This window comes from Xiphophorus hellerii, chromosome 22, assembly GCF_003331165.1.
Source record: "Xiphophorus hellerii strain 12219 chromosome 22, Xiphophorus_hellerii-4.1, whole genome shotgun sequence".
NCBI classification, from domain to species: domain Eukaryota; kingdom Metazoa; phylum Chordata; class Actinopteri; order Cyprinodontiformes; family Poeciliidae; genus Xiphophorus; species Xiphophorus hellerii.
In genome coordinates this window covers 10,979,819-10,993,667 of record NC_045693.1, presented here as the reverse complement: position 1 = coordinate 10,993,667, position 13,849 = coordinate 10,979,819, and the positions used below count along the sequence as shown (strand labels likewise).

The 13,849-nt window shown below is 39.3% G+C and overlaps 1 protein-coding gene across 2 annotated transcripts in view; it reads right to left on the bottom strand.

Moving 5' to 3' along the window:
- Nucleotides 1-2,460: 2,460 nt before the first annotated feature.
- Nucleotides 2,461-13,849, bottom strand: part of unc5b (unc-5 netrin receptor B) — a 77,602-nt gene continuing 66,213 nt past the window's right edge. For both annotated transcript variants that reach the window (XM_032553722.1, XM_032553723.1), the window contains 8 exons: nt 12,728-13,090; nt 12,557-12,644; nt 12,129-12,303; nt 11,807-12,046; nt 8,503-8,652; nt 7,798-7,962; nt 7,535-7,713; nt 2,461-6,012 (listed from right to left, as the gene is read on the bottom strand). In XM_032553722.1, coding sequence (XP_032409613.1) covers nt 5,847-6,012; nt 7,535-7,713; nt 7,798-7,962; nt 8,503-8,652; nt 11,807-12,046; nt 12,129-12,303; nt 12,557-12,644; nt 12,728-13,090 — 1,526 coding nt within the window. In that variant the 3' untranslated portion in view covers nt 2,461-5,846. The remainder of the gene's footprint in view (nt 6,013-7,534; nt 7,714-7,797; nt 7,963-8,502; nt 8,653-11,806; nt 12,047-12,128; nt 12,304-12,556; nt 12,645-12,727; nt 13,091-13,849) is intronic.

Sequence of the window (13,849 nt, the reverse complement as noted above, 5' to 3'; positions counted from 1 at the left end):
AGTTACTCTGATAGACTTTTAAAACGGTATCACAACAGGATTTGGACCTTTTCAGTTCATGATATGAGTAAACTGTTATTAACACAAAAACTGTAACTGAAACCTGAAAGTGAATCTGTTACTATTAAAGTGCTAATAATTTCACTTTCTGTTGTTTTTGAAGATTCAGTTTTGGAATTCATTAAAAAAAATAAATAAATTAGGATTCGCTAGGCCATATGAACCAGAAGATGGCGCTGTAGGACAGTTTGTCCCGTCATTCTGGTCCTATTAGAAGAAACGAGGTTGGATGTTTCAGGCACACAAGTCACAAGAGATGGCCTGCTTTGCTGCTGGAAAGGAAAATCTGTAGACTCCTTTCTTCTGGTGAAAATTATGGAAATAACAAGATCAAATCTGTCAAAATTTAAAAAGGAGAGTGTTAAAACTGGCTCCTTTCTAAATTATTAATAGGGAACTTTATTATATATACACCCTAAATGTCAGCTGGAAAAATTGGAAGAAATGTTGCTTATGGGGTTTGAATAAAAGCAGTCATCATGTAGAGAAGTTTGGTTTTCCATGTTTGATGAATTCTGTGTTCAGATTCTTGTTTTGAGTTATTTTTGGGATATTTTGGGTTATTTCTTAAAGCTTCCTTGTGTTTAGATATTTCTCTATATATATGTTTTCTGTGTAATCCCATAGTTCCTCCCATAGTTCTTTCTGTTTTCAGTATTTAATCACCTGTTTAATCATCTGTTTTTAGTATTTATACCTCCTCAGTTCATTCATTCATAGTTGGATTCATTTGTTTGCTCATCTTGTGTTTCTAGTTTAATAGTGACATTTTTCCCTCCAGCATAATTTTGCCTGTCTCTTTCCTGATGTTGGGTTCTACAGATCATGTCACACAATGTTATTTTAAATGTTGGTGTGATTACAAGGATCACTGCAGTGCATTTACTCAGGATTATGACACCATAAGAGTTTCACACTGTACCACACCTTAATTTTTCTTCTCAGTTCGAGAACCCCTGTTATAATGTTGTAACACAGCACTCAAATCATGCCATGATTCAACAACAAAAAAGAAACTTAGTAAAGGCGGTCACCATAGGAGAACATCACACAAAGTCGTTATTGATGACCCCCAAGACTTTTGAGAGCATTTCTCTGGACTGATGAGACAATAGAGGAACCATTTATACGTTGTTTGTTGTGTTATATCTGGTGTAAGGAAAAAGAACATGAAATCCAAGTCAAACATGTCGGTAATGTGATATTTTGGGGCTGCATTGTTGCTTCTGGAAATGGATGACCTACAGTAATTGCTGAAATAATACATTTCTGTCTTTAACAGGACATGCTGACAGTTTGTCCATCATTTTGCGACCTTACACTTAGGCACATTTGGGTTATGCAACAGGACAACAATCCGCAACACACCAGCAAGTTGACCTCCGAATGTCAACTTGCTAAAAAGCAAAGGAAAACTCCCAGAATCATAGTTCTGTCTTCTGGTCAAAGTCTGCACATGAATCTGATTAAAATGCCGTGGCATAGCCTTAAACAGGCTTGTTGCTTGGAAACCTTCTAATTAAGCTAAATCAAAACAATTGTGGAAAGAGGAGTGGGACAAAATTTCTCCACTCTAAAGTGAAAATCTCATTGCCAGAGTTTTTCACATAGGTTGAAGTTGGTTTCGATGTCTTTAGTCCCGTTTAATAAATTAAATAATCATTTGTCTTTACTTATCTTTGCCTGATATTTTTAAATGATTTAAAATATAAAATTTTGATACAAAGAAGAAATCTTTAAGCAGGCGAATACGTTTTCACAGCACCATACATGAAGCAGGTTTGTAACTCTGTATTTTCACTTCAAATGATTAAGTTGTGTGAAGAATGAAGGCAGCGTTTTAGACATTACTAAAGATCCGCTTCATTTGTGCATTGCCTGTCAAGTCAGTTCCCAATTAGCAGTGAAATAATTAATACAACAAGTGCCAAGTGTTGCTAAGCTTTGAGGCCACATCCAGGTGCACAATCAGTAAAAATGGGATATTTATTTCTGACAAAATGGAATAATCCAACAATTCCCCACACAGGCTGCAGTCATAAAAGAACTGAGGTTAGAACCCTTGATGTAAATGCCCAAGTCATTCCTTGAAGGGCACTATTAGTGTCTCCAAGACCTGTTAATGTGAGGACCCGTCGGCCTGCCTGTTAAAAGCCTTCGAAGCTAAATGGACCTAAAGGGAATTTGTCGGCGAGGTGTGAAGCAAAGTGGTGCAGGTTGAGCTCCTTCACATTTTCAGTTAAAATGGGGTGTAATTGACGCAACAGATGCCATTTAGGAGACATTTTGTCCAATAGAACCATTTGAGAAGCATTCTAAGGGATTTTTCTAATGCATTATTTGACTTCATAACAGTGAGATATGATGGAATTAAAGAAAAAAAAGGACAAAACACATATCCATGTTAATCTAAGAAATATAATTTATTGCATAAAAATTATATTTAGTTACAAGTAAGAAGGCTAGACAGGTATTTACAATTGGTACTTCACAGAGACAAAATAATGTCACTGAACCCATTTAGAGTTTCTGTAAAAATGTCTGAATATTTGAACAAAGGCAGAGTTTGTCTCCTTCAAGTGAGCCGACCAATCACGTTCAGCTTTAGCAACTCCAGCGATTATGGCCAACAATCCAGCGGACACAGAGAGATCTGCACGCAAAAAACACTGTATAGTCATCAGCAAGGAGGTTTCTGCAACAAGAATGGTGAAAAGAGAAACATCCCGCGGTGCTCACTGAACCGACTGCAGTCTGGTAAAGACCTGCAGGGCATGGCCTCACCATGTAAGCCACGGCGCGTCCTGAGCCCGTTGCACCACTCTGTTTTTTGTTTTTCGTCATTTATGGCATCCTCGGTGAGGTGAGTGATCCAACTCTTCCAGTCCAATGGAGAAATCTTTGAGCAAGATTAGCATCCCTCCCATCCCGCCCCCCAAAAAGAAGAAAACTAAATCACCATTAGACCACTTCAGGATACAAAAATCAAAAACCTTATGAATGCTGTGATCTGTAAAAATAGAAATACTCTTGGAGGAAACAAAAGAAGTTGGAAATGCTTCACTTTTCCTTTGTACTTGCATAGCACTTACAGAGAGAAATGACAGCTCCAAATAATGTATACATTTCTTTTTGTTTGTGAACATCAATCTGCCCCCACAAATGCATTTACTCACGCACGCTCACTTCATTCACACAAAACAGTTGCATGACTCACAGCTGAAGAGGAGGGATACTGGCGCTGTTTTGGTTTCTGTCTTTTTAGAACTATAAACACTTGCTTCTCCTTTCTTGGAGACACAAAACAGAAAGGAAAAAACTAAATCTGTGGAGGATGAAATTTCATTTTCTCATCTAACAATAACTGATCGATCAATAATGATAATACAAATGGCTCGAGGAGCCTAACCACAGAGCAGGCAGCTCAGGAGAAAGATCGTCAATAAGCCATCACTGTGAGATAAAGGAGGATAGAATGTCTTACAAGACATAATTAAGCTTGTGTTGCGGTAAATTAACATATATGGTCCCTTGCTGCCAAATTGATTTCAGGTAAGGCTAATTTATTCTATAATCGTCTCTTTTTCAGACGCAGCAAAGCAAGGGTCCTATATATTATGATGCCTCGCAAAAGTACTCATACACCTTGAACGATCCCCAATTTTGTCATGTAAAAACCAGACATCAGTATATTGTATTGGGAATTATGTCTTATAGACATTATAGTGAAGAATAACAAAAATGATATATGATTTTCAAGGGTTTTTACAACTTGTTTGGATGTCTCAACCAGCTCTGCACATCTACAAACTGGAATATTTGCCCACTCTTCTGTGCAGAATAGCTAAAGCCGAGTTAGGTTAAACAGACAGCATCTGTGAACATCTCTTTTAAAATCTTTGGATCTGGGTGTGGACTTTGACTGGGCCAGTCTAACACTTGAGTAAGTTTTAACTCTAAACCAGCTCTGGTGTTATGTTAAGGGTTAGTTGCTAAAAGATCCATCTTCCAATCCACTCTGACCAGTTTTCTGGTCATGCTGAAGAAAACCATCCCCATAGAATGATGCTGCCACCACCATGTTCCATCATGGGGATGGTGGGATGTGCAGCATTCATTTTCTGCCACACAGTTTTCCATATCTGACCAAAATAATCTCATTTTGCTTGTTTGCTACATGGTTTGTGACTAAACTTTAATGGGATTTTTCATAAGTTTCTATCAAAAATGCCTTTCAGTTGTTCATCACCCATAAAATATGGTTTTCTGTGAATTTATTGTCCCACCTGAGAAGAGGATCTGTGTAGCTCCTCCCAAGTTAACCTGGGCATGTTGGCTGCCTCTCCTTGCCTGGCCTCCCAGTTAGTTAGAAAGCCGAATTGTGGTTGATTTGAACAATGTGCTGGATTTTATTGAGGAGAATCAGAGTAAAGAGAACAGATGCATGGCACAATTTTACAAATTTTTATGTGTTAAAACTTTTGAAAACAATCCATCTTGAGCTGGGAAAATGTGGAAAAAATTCAGTGGGTGTTTATACTTTTGCAAGGCACTGGAAATATTAACATCTTGAATCGGTGCACAAAACAAAAAATATAATTATTTTTCCTACCAATAACCACCATCTATTCACTTCGCTGTAGAATGAAAATACAATAATCAAGAGCAGCTCAGTAGCCTAAAGAAGCACAAATGGTAAAACAGGTCCTATATGATAACTCTGTCAGTAAGAATGAAAAAAAATGCAATCCACAAATATGGACAATAAATTAAAAAGCGTTCCCCAAAGGAAACTTTTAAAGGATGATTCAGTTTATTCTCGGCAGATAGGGAGCGCAGCAGAGCGATGGAGGAACATAAGAAAACATGAAAGAGAAACACCCCTGTGAGTCGGAGCGATATGCCAAGGCTTTGAGGCGTTTGTTGGGACAATAAAAAGAGTCAGTCTAGTTATCTGCCAATCCTGAAACAAACTTTGCAATTTAATCTCCCACCGTTAAGGAGAGGCAGACCCTTTTTTTACTCCCCTTTTCAGCCAGAAGCAATATGACTGAAACCTTTAGGATCCGATTCTTATCTGTCCATAAGACGAGAATTCTTCGCCTGCCTGTTTCCGAGTCGATTAACGACCACTTTCTCCATGTGTGTATTTTGGAGAGCGCGCGTGCGTGTGTGTGTAAGGCTGCAGGCAGGTTGGTGCAGCCTGTCATTCACAGCCTACTCTGAATAAGAATGAAGAAAACAAAACCCTGTACCATGAGATGAGATGGTGTTGAATCATTAAATCATGCACTTCCATGCTGCTACTGAAATAATCCCATGTCAGCAGTTAACTGCGTGTTGACTAAATGGATTTCTGTAGCTTAATTTAAAACAATGTTATTAAATATGTAAGAATAATGTAATTTTCAGCACTTAATAACACGTTACATCACAATCTTGGTAGACTTTGCAGCATTTGTTCAAGTTGGTGCGCCCAGAATGGTTTTCCATCTTGCAAATCCAATATTGCTTTGGAGAGCTGAGGCTGAATCAGGCTGGCAGTTGGACGGCACACATGGGGACGGGCTATGGTTCATATGCAGCTACAATGGCTGGTCAGGACTCAGCAAAGGAGTGGGTAGTACAACCGAAACGCTCTGCTGATGAAAGATCTGTGTCAGCGTGTGCATATTCATAGGCAAGGATTCTCATTTTCATCACTGCGGTGGAAATAAATCCCCCTCCTGCTCCCCCCGAAACAAAAGTCCAAAAATGTCTTGCTTGGTCTTGTGTATCTTGGTCAATCAACAATCCCCATCTGTTGTCATGACAACCAGCACTTCACTTTTGCCCATCTCCTCCAGAGCCGTCGCCAGAGAGACCAGATCTGCGTCACCTTGGTGACACGCTTCCCATAAGTCCAGCAGAACACCTGTGGGGCTGGGCTTTGTGGCGAAGTAGTTCAAATACCTGCAACAGAGGAGAGGACATGTTGAGAGAAGACACGCAAACTTAATTTCTAAAAACATCATAACAGTAACAATTATAACTCCTGTTCTATCTTTAAAAAAAAAAAAAAAAAAAATCACAGGTTTAGAAATTTCTTACGTCTTTGGAAATTTAGGTACAAACGCAGATGTATAACTTTTAGATGGTGACAATTCAAATGTTACCATCTATAATATCCAGGTACACTTCAATGATTGTGGGTTATGAAAAAAAAATTAAATCTGCTTCTCAGAAAAGTTGCAACAGAACTTTTTTTAAATACAGAAATGTTACATTATGATCAAAACAAACATGGAGAAGACAGCAAACATAACAGTTGTCCAGAATACAGTCAATAAAAAACTCCATGAGAGGGCACAACACAACAAGGTCATTGAAAGAGACACAGGTTGTTCCAGGATCAGAAAATTGAGTGGAAGGAAAAACTACACAGTTTTGTTTTTCTGAACTTGGTAGGATTGCATCCTGTTATGTTGGTCATTTTTAGGAAAAACTAAATTAGAATGCTTTGGTTTCTCTGGGAAAGTTTAAAGATGTTTTAAACGCTATTTTACTGGACTAATTTATTGGATATTCCCAAACAGAACTTTGAACATGTCCTGTCAAAGCAATCAGGATTTCCTCAATAGCTAGGCAGAGCCACAGGCTGATCACCTTCTTGCCACTGATGCAGTAAAAGGAGCCCAGAGTCCATATAGTGTACAACAGATGGACATAAATCTCTGCAGCTTGACGTTTTTATATTGAACATCATTTTTATTCGTCCTGAGAGAATGTAGTCTACTAAAGTAAAACTAAGTAATGCCAGTTGTCCACAGATCTTTCACACATTATGCATTTAATTTCTAAACCAGATTTACAATGAAGATTACACTCAAGACATACAGGCACAAACACACTCATCAAATCCAGCAGATGAACAAAAATCGGCTCTATTTTTTTTTAGACAGGTTGCAACTGTCCCCCTCTCCAGTCCCATTCAGAGAAGATGCAACCTGGATTAAAGAGTTGAGGAAAATAGTTTTGTACAGAGAGCTTAATGTCCTGACAACGGCTGTTCTCATAACAAAAAGAACAACATTAGATTATGCTGGAAAGGAATCTAGTTTGTAGCCCTCTCTATGTGAAATGCTGTTTTTGTTTTAAAACATTTGCATTCTGAATTGAAAATAAGCTAATTTTTCTTCTCAAATCTTCCAAGTCATTAACATGACTTGATTTTCATTAACATTAATAACTGTGTGCTTTATTTTAGTTTGAAAATTAGATAGCTGCACAAAATATGGTTTGCACAAATGTAGTTTATACGCAGAGCTCTGTGAATTCGCTGCTTTGATTTTTATGCCATTTTTGAGATGGAAAAGTCTTTACACACATTTCTTTTCCTTCCTTCCAAACTGCTGGTGAAACTTTATCTTGACAGCAAATATCCATCATGTATAAACCATCTCACCCAGACATGAACATGTGAGATGGATCTGACCTGTCAAAGCCCAGACTGCGAGCCAGAAGTCTCCAGTCGCACCCTCGAGCGCTGGGCGCATCCAAGCTGGCGCAGATCTTCTGTCGGATGGAGTCGGGCAGGCGAAAGGCATAAGGTCCCACCTGAGAGGAAGGCAGGCAGGTGCTTCCCGACGGGAGTGGTGAGTGAGGTGGGAGAGTCTGTTTTGACAGAGGAGTTCAGATTAACCGTGGTGTAAACACGTGAGTGTCAGTCCAGCTGAGGATCTGAGTTGTAAAGGTTACCTCCTGGATGTCCGTGTGCAGCTGGAATATCTGTCCCTCCCCTTCCACCTGCCGGACGCAGATCTTGCAGGCGAGCTGCGACACGGCCAGGCTGGCTCGCTCCAGGCTGAAGGTGCAGTGTAAAGGTCTCTGGCTGCCGCTCCAAATGTGATAGAAAGGGATTTCCTGTCGTGCAAAGAAGCATGTTTAAAACCTTCAGCACAGAATCATCCACAGGAGCATCTGGTTTCTATTCAAGGAGCATATGTTTCCTACAACTGTCTGCTTGCGATTTATTTCAAGCGCACAAAGCCCATAAATTAGGACCGCTATCAGCTTTCCTGTTTGTTTTTTCTGGAACATATTCAGACTGTAATCTTATTTCTGCAGTATCTAGTCAGTGGAGAGGCACAATGTTTACAGCAGCGCTGAAAGATGCCCCACAGAATATTTTCTCTGATAAGAAAATCTCTTCAGATTTAATATTTGCACACAAAATTTCCAATCAGTGCTTTTTGCTTTTGTACAATTTTTAATCATTAACATTTAACTGTTATAGACTTTCATAGACTTTTTTTATTAACAAAAATGAAACCATTTCTTCTGCACAGGAAGAATCGGTTTAGACTTACAAATAACTTTTTAGTTGCAAAATCAAATGAAAGAACTTCATTTGTCTCATGAAGAAATGATCCAAAATGAATGCAGAATGTTTTAGTGAAGCACCTGGTACTTGGCCAGAAGTTTGCTCCTCCAGTGATTGTGAGGAATGTCGTGGATGGACAGGCGGAGGTTGTGGTAGCTGTCTTTGAAGAACAGCGGCTTCGGGTCTTCTAGTAAAACTCCACCCAGACTCCTCTCCAGATCCAGAACTTCCTGCGTACAGACAGAAAGCATACACAGTTAGGAAAATACTGACTTTATCACTTTAATGCATCAAGTTTTGAAAAAATGTTTCACTTAAATGTAAATACAAAGTTTGTAGAATGTAGGAACAGAAAGTGCAGACTGCTGCAAAAACAAAACAAAAAATCACCAAGTGTCTTTTGTCGATTTCTAGTGCAAATATAACTTTCTCACTTCTAATATGAGAAATATTTCTTGATATAAGTGAAATAATCTGTCAGTGGATCTACTACTTTTTCCATCAATATCAAGGAATTACTTTCTTAAAACAAGTTCCCATATCTTGCAGAAAAGTTCCTAATAAGTTATTTTTGCCTTACTTCAAGTGTATTGAGACAATTGCACTAGAAGACCAAAAATACTTGGTAGGATTTTGTTTTTGAAGTATAAAAGCTAGGCGAATTTTAATCATGTGTTTCTTTGGTGAGCATTTTATAGAAAACCGACTATATTTGAATATTTACCTGCTCAGAGTTCAGTTTGTTGTTCTCATTTTTAGAACGAAGTTTGTATTATTTTTCTACTCTACTGGCCTGTTGTTTCTTGAGGGATTTGAAGGTTTAATATTAATGTGCTGAAATTTAATTTGGATGCATAGCTGGAGAAAGACTGACAGAGGCCATGTGCCACTATTGCCACGAGCCACTATGGAAATAAGGTATATTAGCTTTTATTATTATTCAGAGGCATGCATCAATATTTTGACCTTTTATGACTTTTGTTTTATTGTTTGAGACTTTTAAAGTAAATTTTATATAACATATTTTGAATGTAAATTTCTACCCTTATTTAACCAGAGGGAGCGTCTCAACATTTATGCATTATTTGCAATTGCTGGTGCAATTAATTGCTAGGTGATTCACTCAGATTTCCTTCTCTTCTTTAGCTGCCTCTTTTCTGCATGGATTCAACGTATACTATTAATTTTGTGTTAACTTTGGCTACTCCAGTCCTTGAGGAACGATGTTCTGCATAATATTTTCCTGCTTCAACACACTTTTCCTTGACTGAATCGTTGGCATGCAAAATCTGTCAACTGGCAGAAGAAATGATTAAACTATTTGAAACAGGTGTTGAACCACAGACATACCTAAAGCTTGCAGACCACCAGCCCTCAAGAACTGGAGTTCCTGGGTTTGACTGTAAAACCCCAAAAAACTGGATGAGTATTTTGATCTATAGAACTTCAGTGCTTCTGTGATTAGCTGTCTCCTTCTTCTAGATGGCTTTATTGACAAGCTTTTGGTGCCATTAACTATGAAGGATACCTTTGAAGTAATCTTTACTGAGTGCTTCTGTCTCTTTTTCTTGGTCTGTCATTGGTGGACATACTATTTTATGCCATTAATTATTAGAATTCGCCTCGTTTTCCCCCCTCTAAACAGAAATCACTGCTTCTTAGAAGGGGTGGAAAATTAATGAAACATTTGAAAGAAAGAAAAATGAACAAATTTCGTATAATAATAGTAGCTGCTTTAGCAATAAACAAACAGTGCTTTCTTGTGTTAGTTTGCACTTCAAAACTATAAGGATCTGGATGAATATTTTGAGCTATAGAAAGTGTCCCTGTTTCTATGCCTCTATGTTTAGCTGTGTCTTTTTTCTTGATGAAACTATTTAAGGTGCTTCTGATACCTTCATCGTTTACATTTTCTTTTACACAGAAAGCACTTGTGGGCCGTTTTCAAGTTTTTTCCTGCCTTCTAATCTTTTTATGTCTCAAGCCAATAGGGGCAGATTATCATATGCATTAAACCTGATTCTGCTAAATGCTTCTTCTTGTTAGAAGGAGTTCGTTCACTTTCAATGTGGATCAATATAAACGACTCCATGCGACTTCATTATTAGGAATAAAAGATTAACTGAATTTGAATGTAGTGTATGTTTTATAATTGGAACTGCAAGTAACTGATGATCATTGGACCAAACCTTATTCAAAATAATTGAATGTGAATTAAATCAATCTGAGTTTTGATTTTCTCCTTTTTTCTCTTTTCTAACTTGTGCTCTATAAATGATTGTCTTACCTACATTCCAAAGATAACAATAAATTAATTTTATTGTTAGAAGAAAATTAGAAGAAAATTAGGTTTATTTTATTTATCGATAAAAAGTGTGATTATGTTCACTACTGCGTTTGTTTTAATCCACTTTTATAAACATATATATTCCATGAAACCTTCAGAGTGCTATGGAGAAACATTAGCGCAACTTCAGCTTTTTTACAGGCAGTCAAACCTGAACATTCATTTAAAGCGTCCCCATGTGGCTCAGAAAAAAGCTTTCCGCAGATAAAAGTTACTCAAAGAGCATCTTGGCTGCAAACAGCCAGGATTGGTGGGACAGGCTTTCAGAAGGCTTCAGCAGAGAGGAAAATAAAAGGTTAGAAGAATTTTCTCAAACACAGAGAAGCCGAGTTAGTGAAGCAGTACAGATGAGATCATGCAGACGGAGATTTCATCTGACGTGGAGTTCATTAGAGACACAGTGCAGGAGACAATAACACCAGAAATGTGAGCCATGAAAGCAATTAGATATTCTGAAAGTAGCCCTTTACAATGGTTTTGAACTCATCACCTAATTTAAGACTTGAATGCAAACCAGCACCGGCAATCACAGACAGGATATAGCTACAAAGCGGCTGCCATTGTGTGAAACGGCGTCTTAAGTGTTTTATGTGCCTATTTAAAAGCACTTTTAACAATCACGTGAATTCAAAAAATTATAATCACACAGTTTTGAAAGGTCAGCGTATAATAGTGCCTTTGTTATTTCTTTTTTCCCATTTAATCAATCATACTAATAACCCTAATGTGCTTGAGCTCACAAAGTGATGCCCAGAGGTTCTCCTTCAGAGAGCGGAACGACGCTTCCATCGATTACAGCAAGTCATCCAGGTCCTGAGGCAGAAGAGCAACTCCAGACCATCACAGCGCCACTAACATTTTGACTTTAGGTACAATCATTTTCTTTAGATCTAACAGGATGCACACAAAAGGTTCTTTATTCCCTTTAATCTACAAAATGTTTGATATTTTCTTCAAGGCAACGAATACTAAGGTAAGTGAGGCCTGCAGAGCTTTTATATGCTGTGGAGGGCAAAATGTGAATTTCGGAGCGGCACCTTGAGAGCGTGTGGCGTGTCGTGGATGCAGTAGATGCGCAGGCTGTAGTCCAGGGAGAGGCATGGCGCGCGGGGAGCGAACAGAGCCAGCTGCAGGCGCTTGCAGGCCGGCCGTGGAGGGCAGGACTGGCCCACCAGGCCATACGTTCCCAACTGCTCCATGAGGACATGGCAGCATTCCTCCTCCAGCTGCAGGTAGCAAGGAGATGACAAAGTCTCCTCCCCGACCGTCAGCACCTCCTGGAAACGAAGAGTGAAGTTTGACTTAACTGTAAACAAAAAGATCTTTGAACAATCTAAAAACAGCTTAGGAATGACTTACCTCCCATGCTCCCTGGTGCGTTTGCGTTTTGAGCGTGAGGGTCCAGTCGGGCGTAGGCGTGTCCAGCTGAGCGCAGTGGGGAAGCGTCAGGACAACAGGCCGGTTCAGCAGCATACTTGATGGACCACAGCTCACCACGGGACTTAGCACAGTCTGGCTCCCCTCTGAGGGTAACCTGCAAACCCCCAGCACATACATGTTTTCCACAAATTGCCACACTTCATTTATTAAAAGCTAATTGCCTCAACAGCTTGGAATTCGCTCAAATTTCTGACCTCAGGAAAAAAAGACTCCAAAAGAACTTTTTTATCACGGCAGTAAGCCTTGCATCGGAGAAGTTACTGATTGAGGTGAGAGAAAGGTCTATGCTGCCCTGCGGCTGCTGAAGGAGGGTGGGGAGAAAAGGAATAAAGATGAAGGACACTCACGTTGTTTTGTCCCACTTGTTAATAATGAGGTACATCTCGTAGAACTTCCCCTGAGGGATTGTGCCAGGCGGGACCAGCAGGCTCACACCTTTGGGAGAAGACGTGCCGACATGTTTAATCTGTAATCAACATCGTCTGACATTGGCTATTCTTTCTTGGAAGGAGTTTTACCCGTGTTGGGGATGGTAAGTCGTCCGCCCAGATGTCCCAGCGTGGCGCTGGTGCTCAGCCCCGGCTCTCTGGACAGCGTGTGACTGTGAAACTCTCGTTCTCGGCCCACGGTGCCCACCGACTTCAGGCTCAGGATCTCGCCATCGCCAACACCCATATCAGCCGGGAGCTCCAGAGAGGACAGAGTGGACGAGTTGTACACCTTGATTTTGAGACTGGGGAGCGGGTCCAGCAGGGGGGAGGTGGTCATGGGGATTTTGTGCGGGCTGTCATTGATGCCCTGAGGCAGGGAGAAGAGCGGTCCACGGAAAGCACCGGCTGTCGCTGTCAGATCCGGAGGAGCCGAGGGGTGGAGAGGATTATCTGCAAACATAGGGGTAAAAATGGGGCTTTTAGGACTAGAAATGTCACAGGCGGGGCTGAGAGCGCTCAAAGTGGGGCGAATAAAATGGATTAATGTTGCTAATTAATATTTGATAGCCAGAGCAGGAGAAAAGACACTCTGATAAATGCTTAAAGTGTGAAAAATGTGATGCATTAAGAAAGGGATCGAGACTTGACTGAGAGGAGGTAATGGTACATGGGAGCTGATTCATAGCAGGATTATATATAGTAATGCGATGGTGAAATATAAGAGGTGCTTCTTTTAAAAGAATAGCAAGAAAAATATAGAAAGTTACATCCATAATGTTCAAAACCAAAAAGTTCACTAAGTGCCTTTGAAAAGTATTAATACTCCTTTAACGTCAGATATTGTCACATTAAAACACTAAATTTCAGTGAATGTCATTGGAGTTTTATTTATTTACAGTTACAGTGTTCAAGTTCAATGAACTGAATTGTTTTGTGTTTGTCACGCAAAGTCAGGAGTTTGTTTTTATTTTATTTTGCAAAGAAATTGTAATTATTTTGTCAAAGTAAATCTAGTGTGTTTGTGTTTAGATTCCCTAATGGAAATACAAGAAAACAATTTTATAAAAAGAAGAAACAAAATGAAGTTTTTTTGCTCGTAAAGTAAAAACTTTGATGCTCCTCAATAAAATCCATCAAAATCAACTAACACCAGAAGCATAATTAAGAATTTGCTGTTCTCCATCCAATCAATGAGCTGTTTTACTAAAT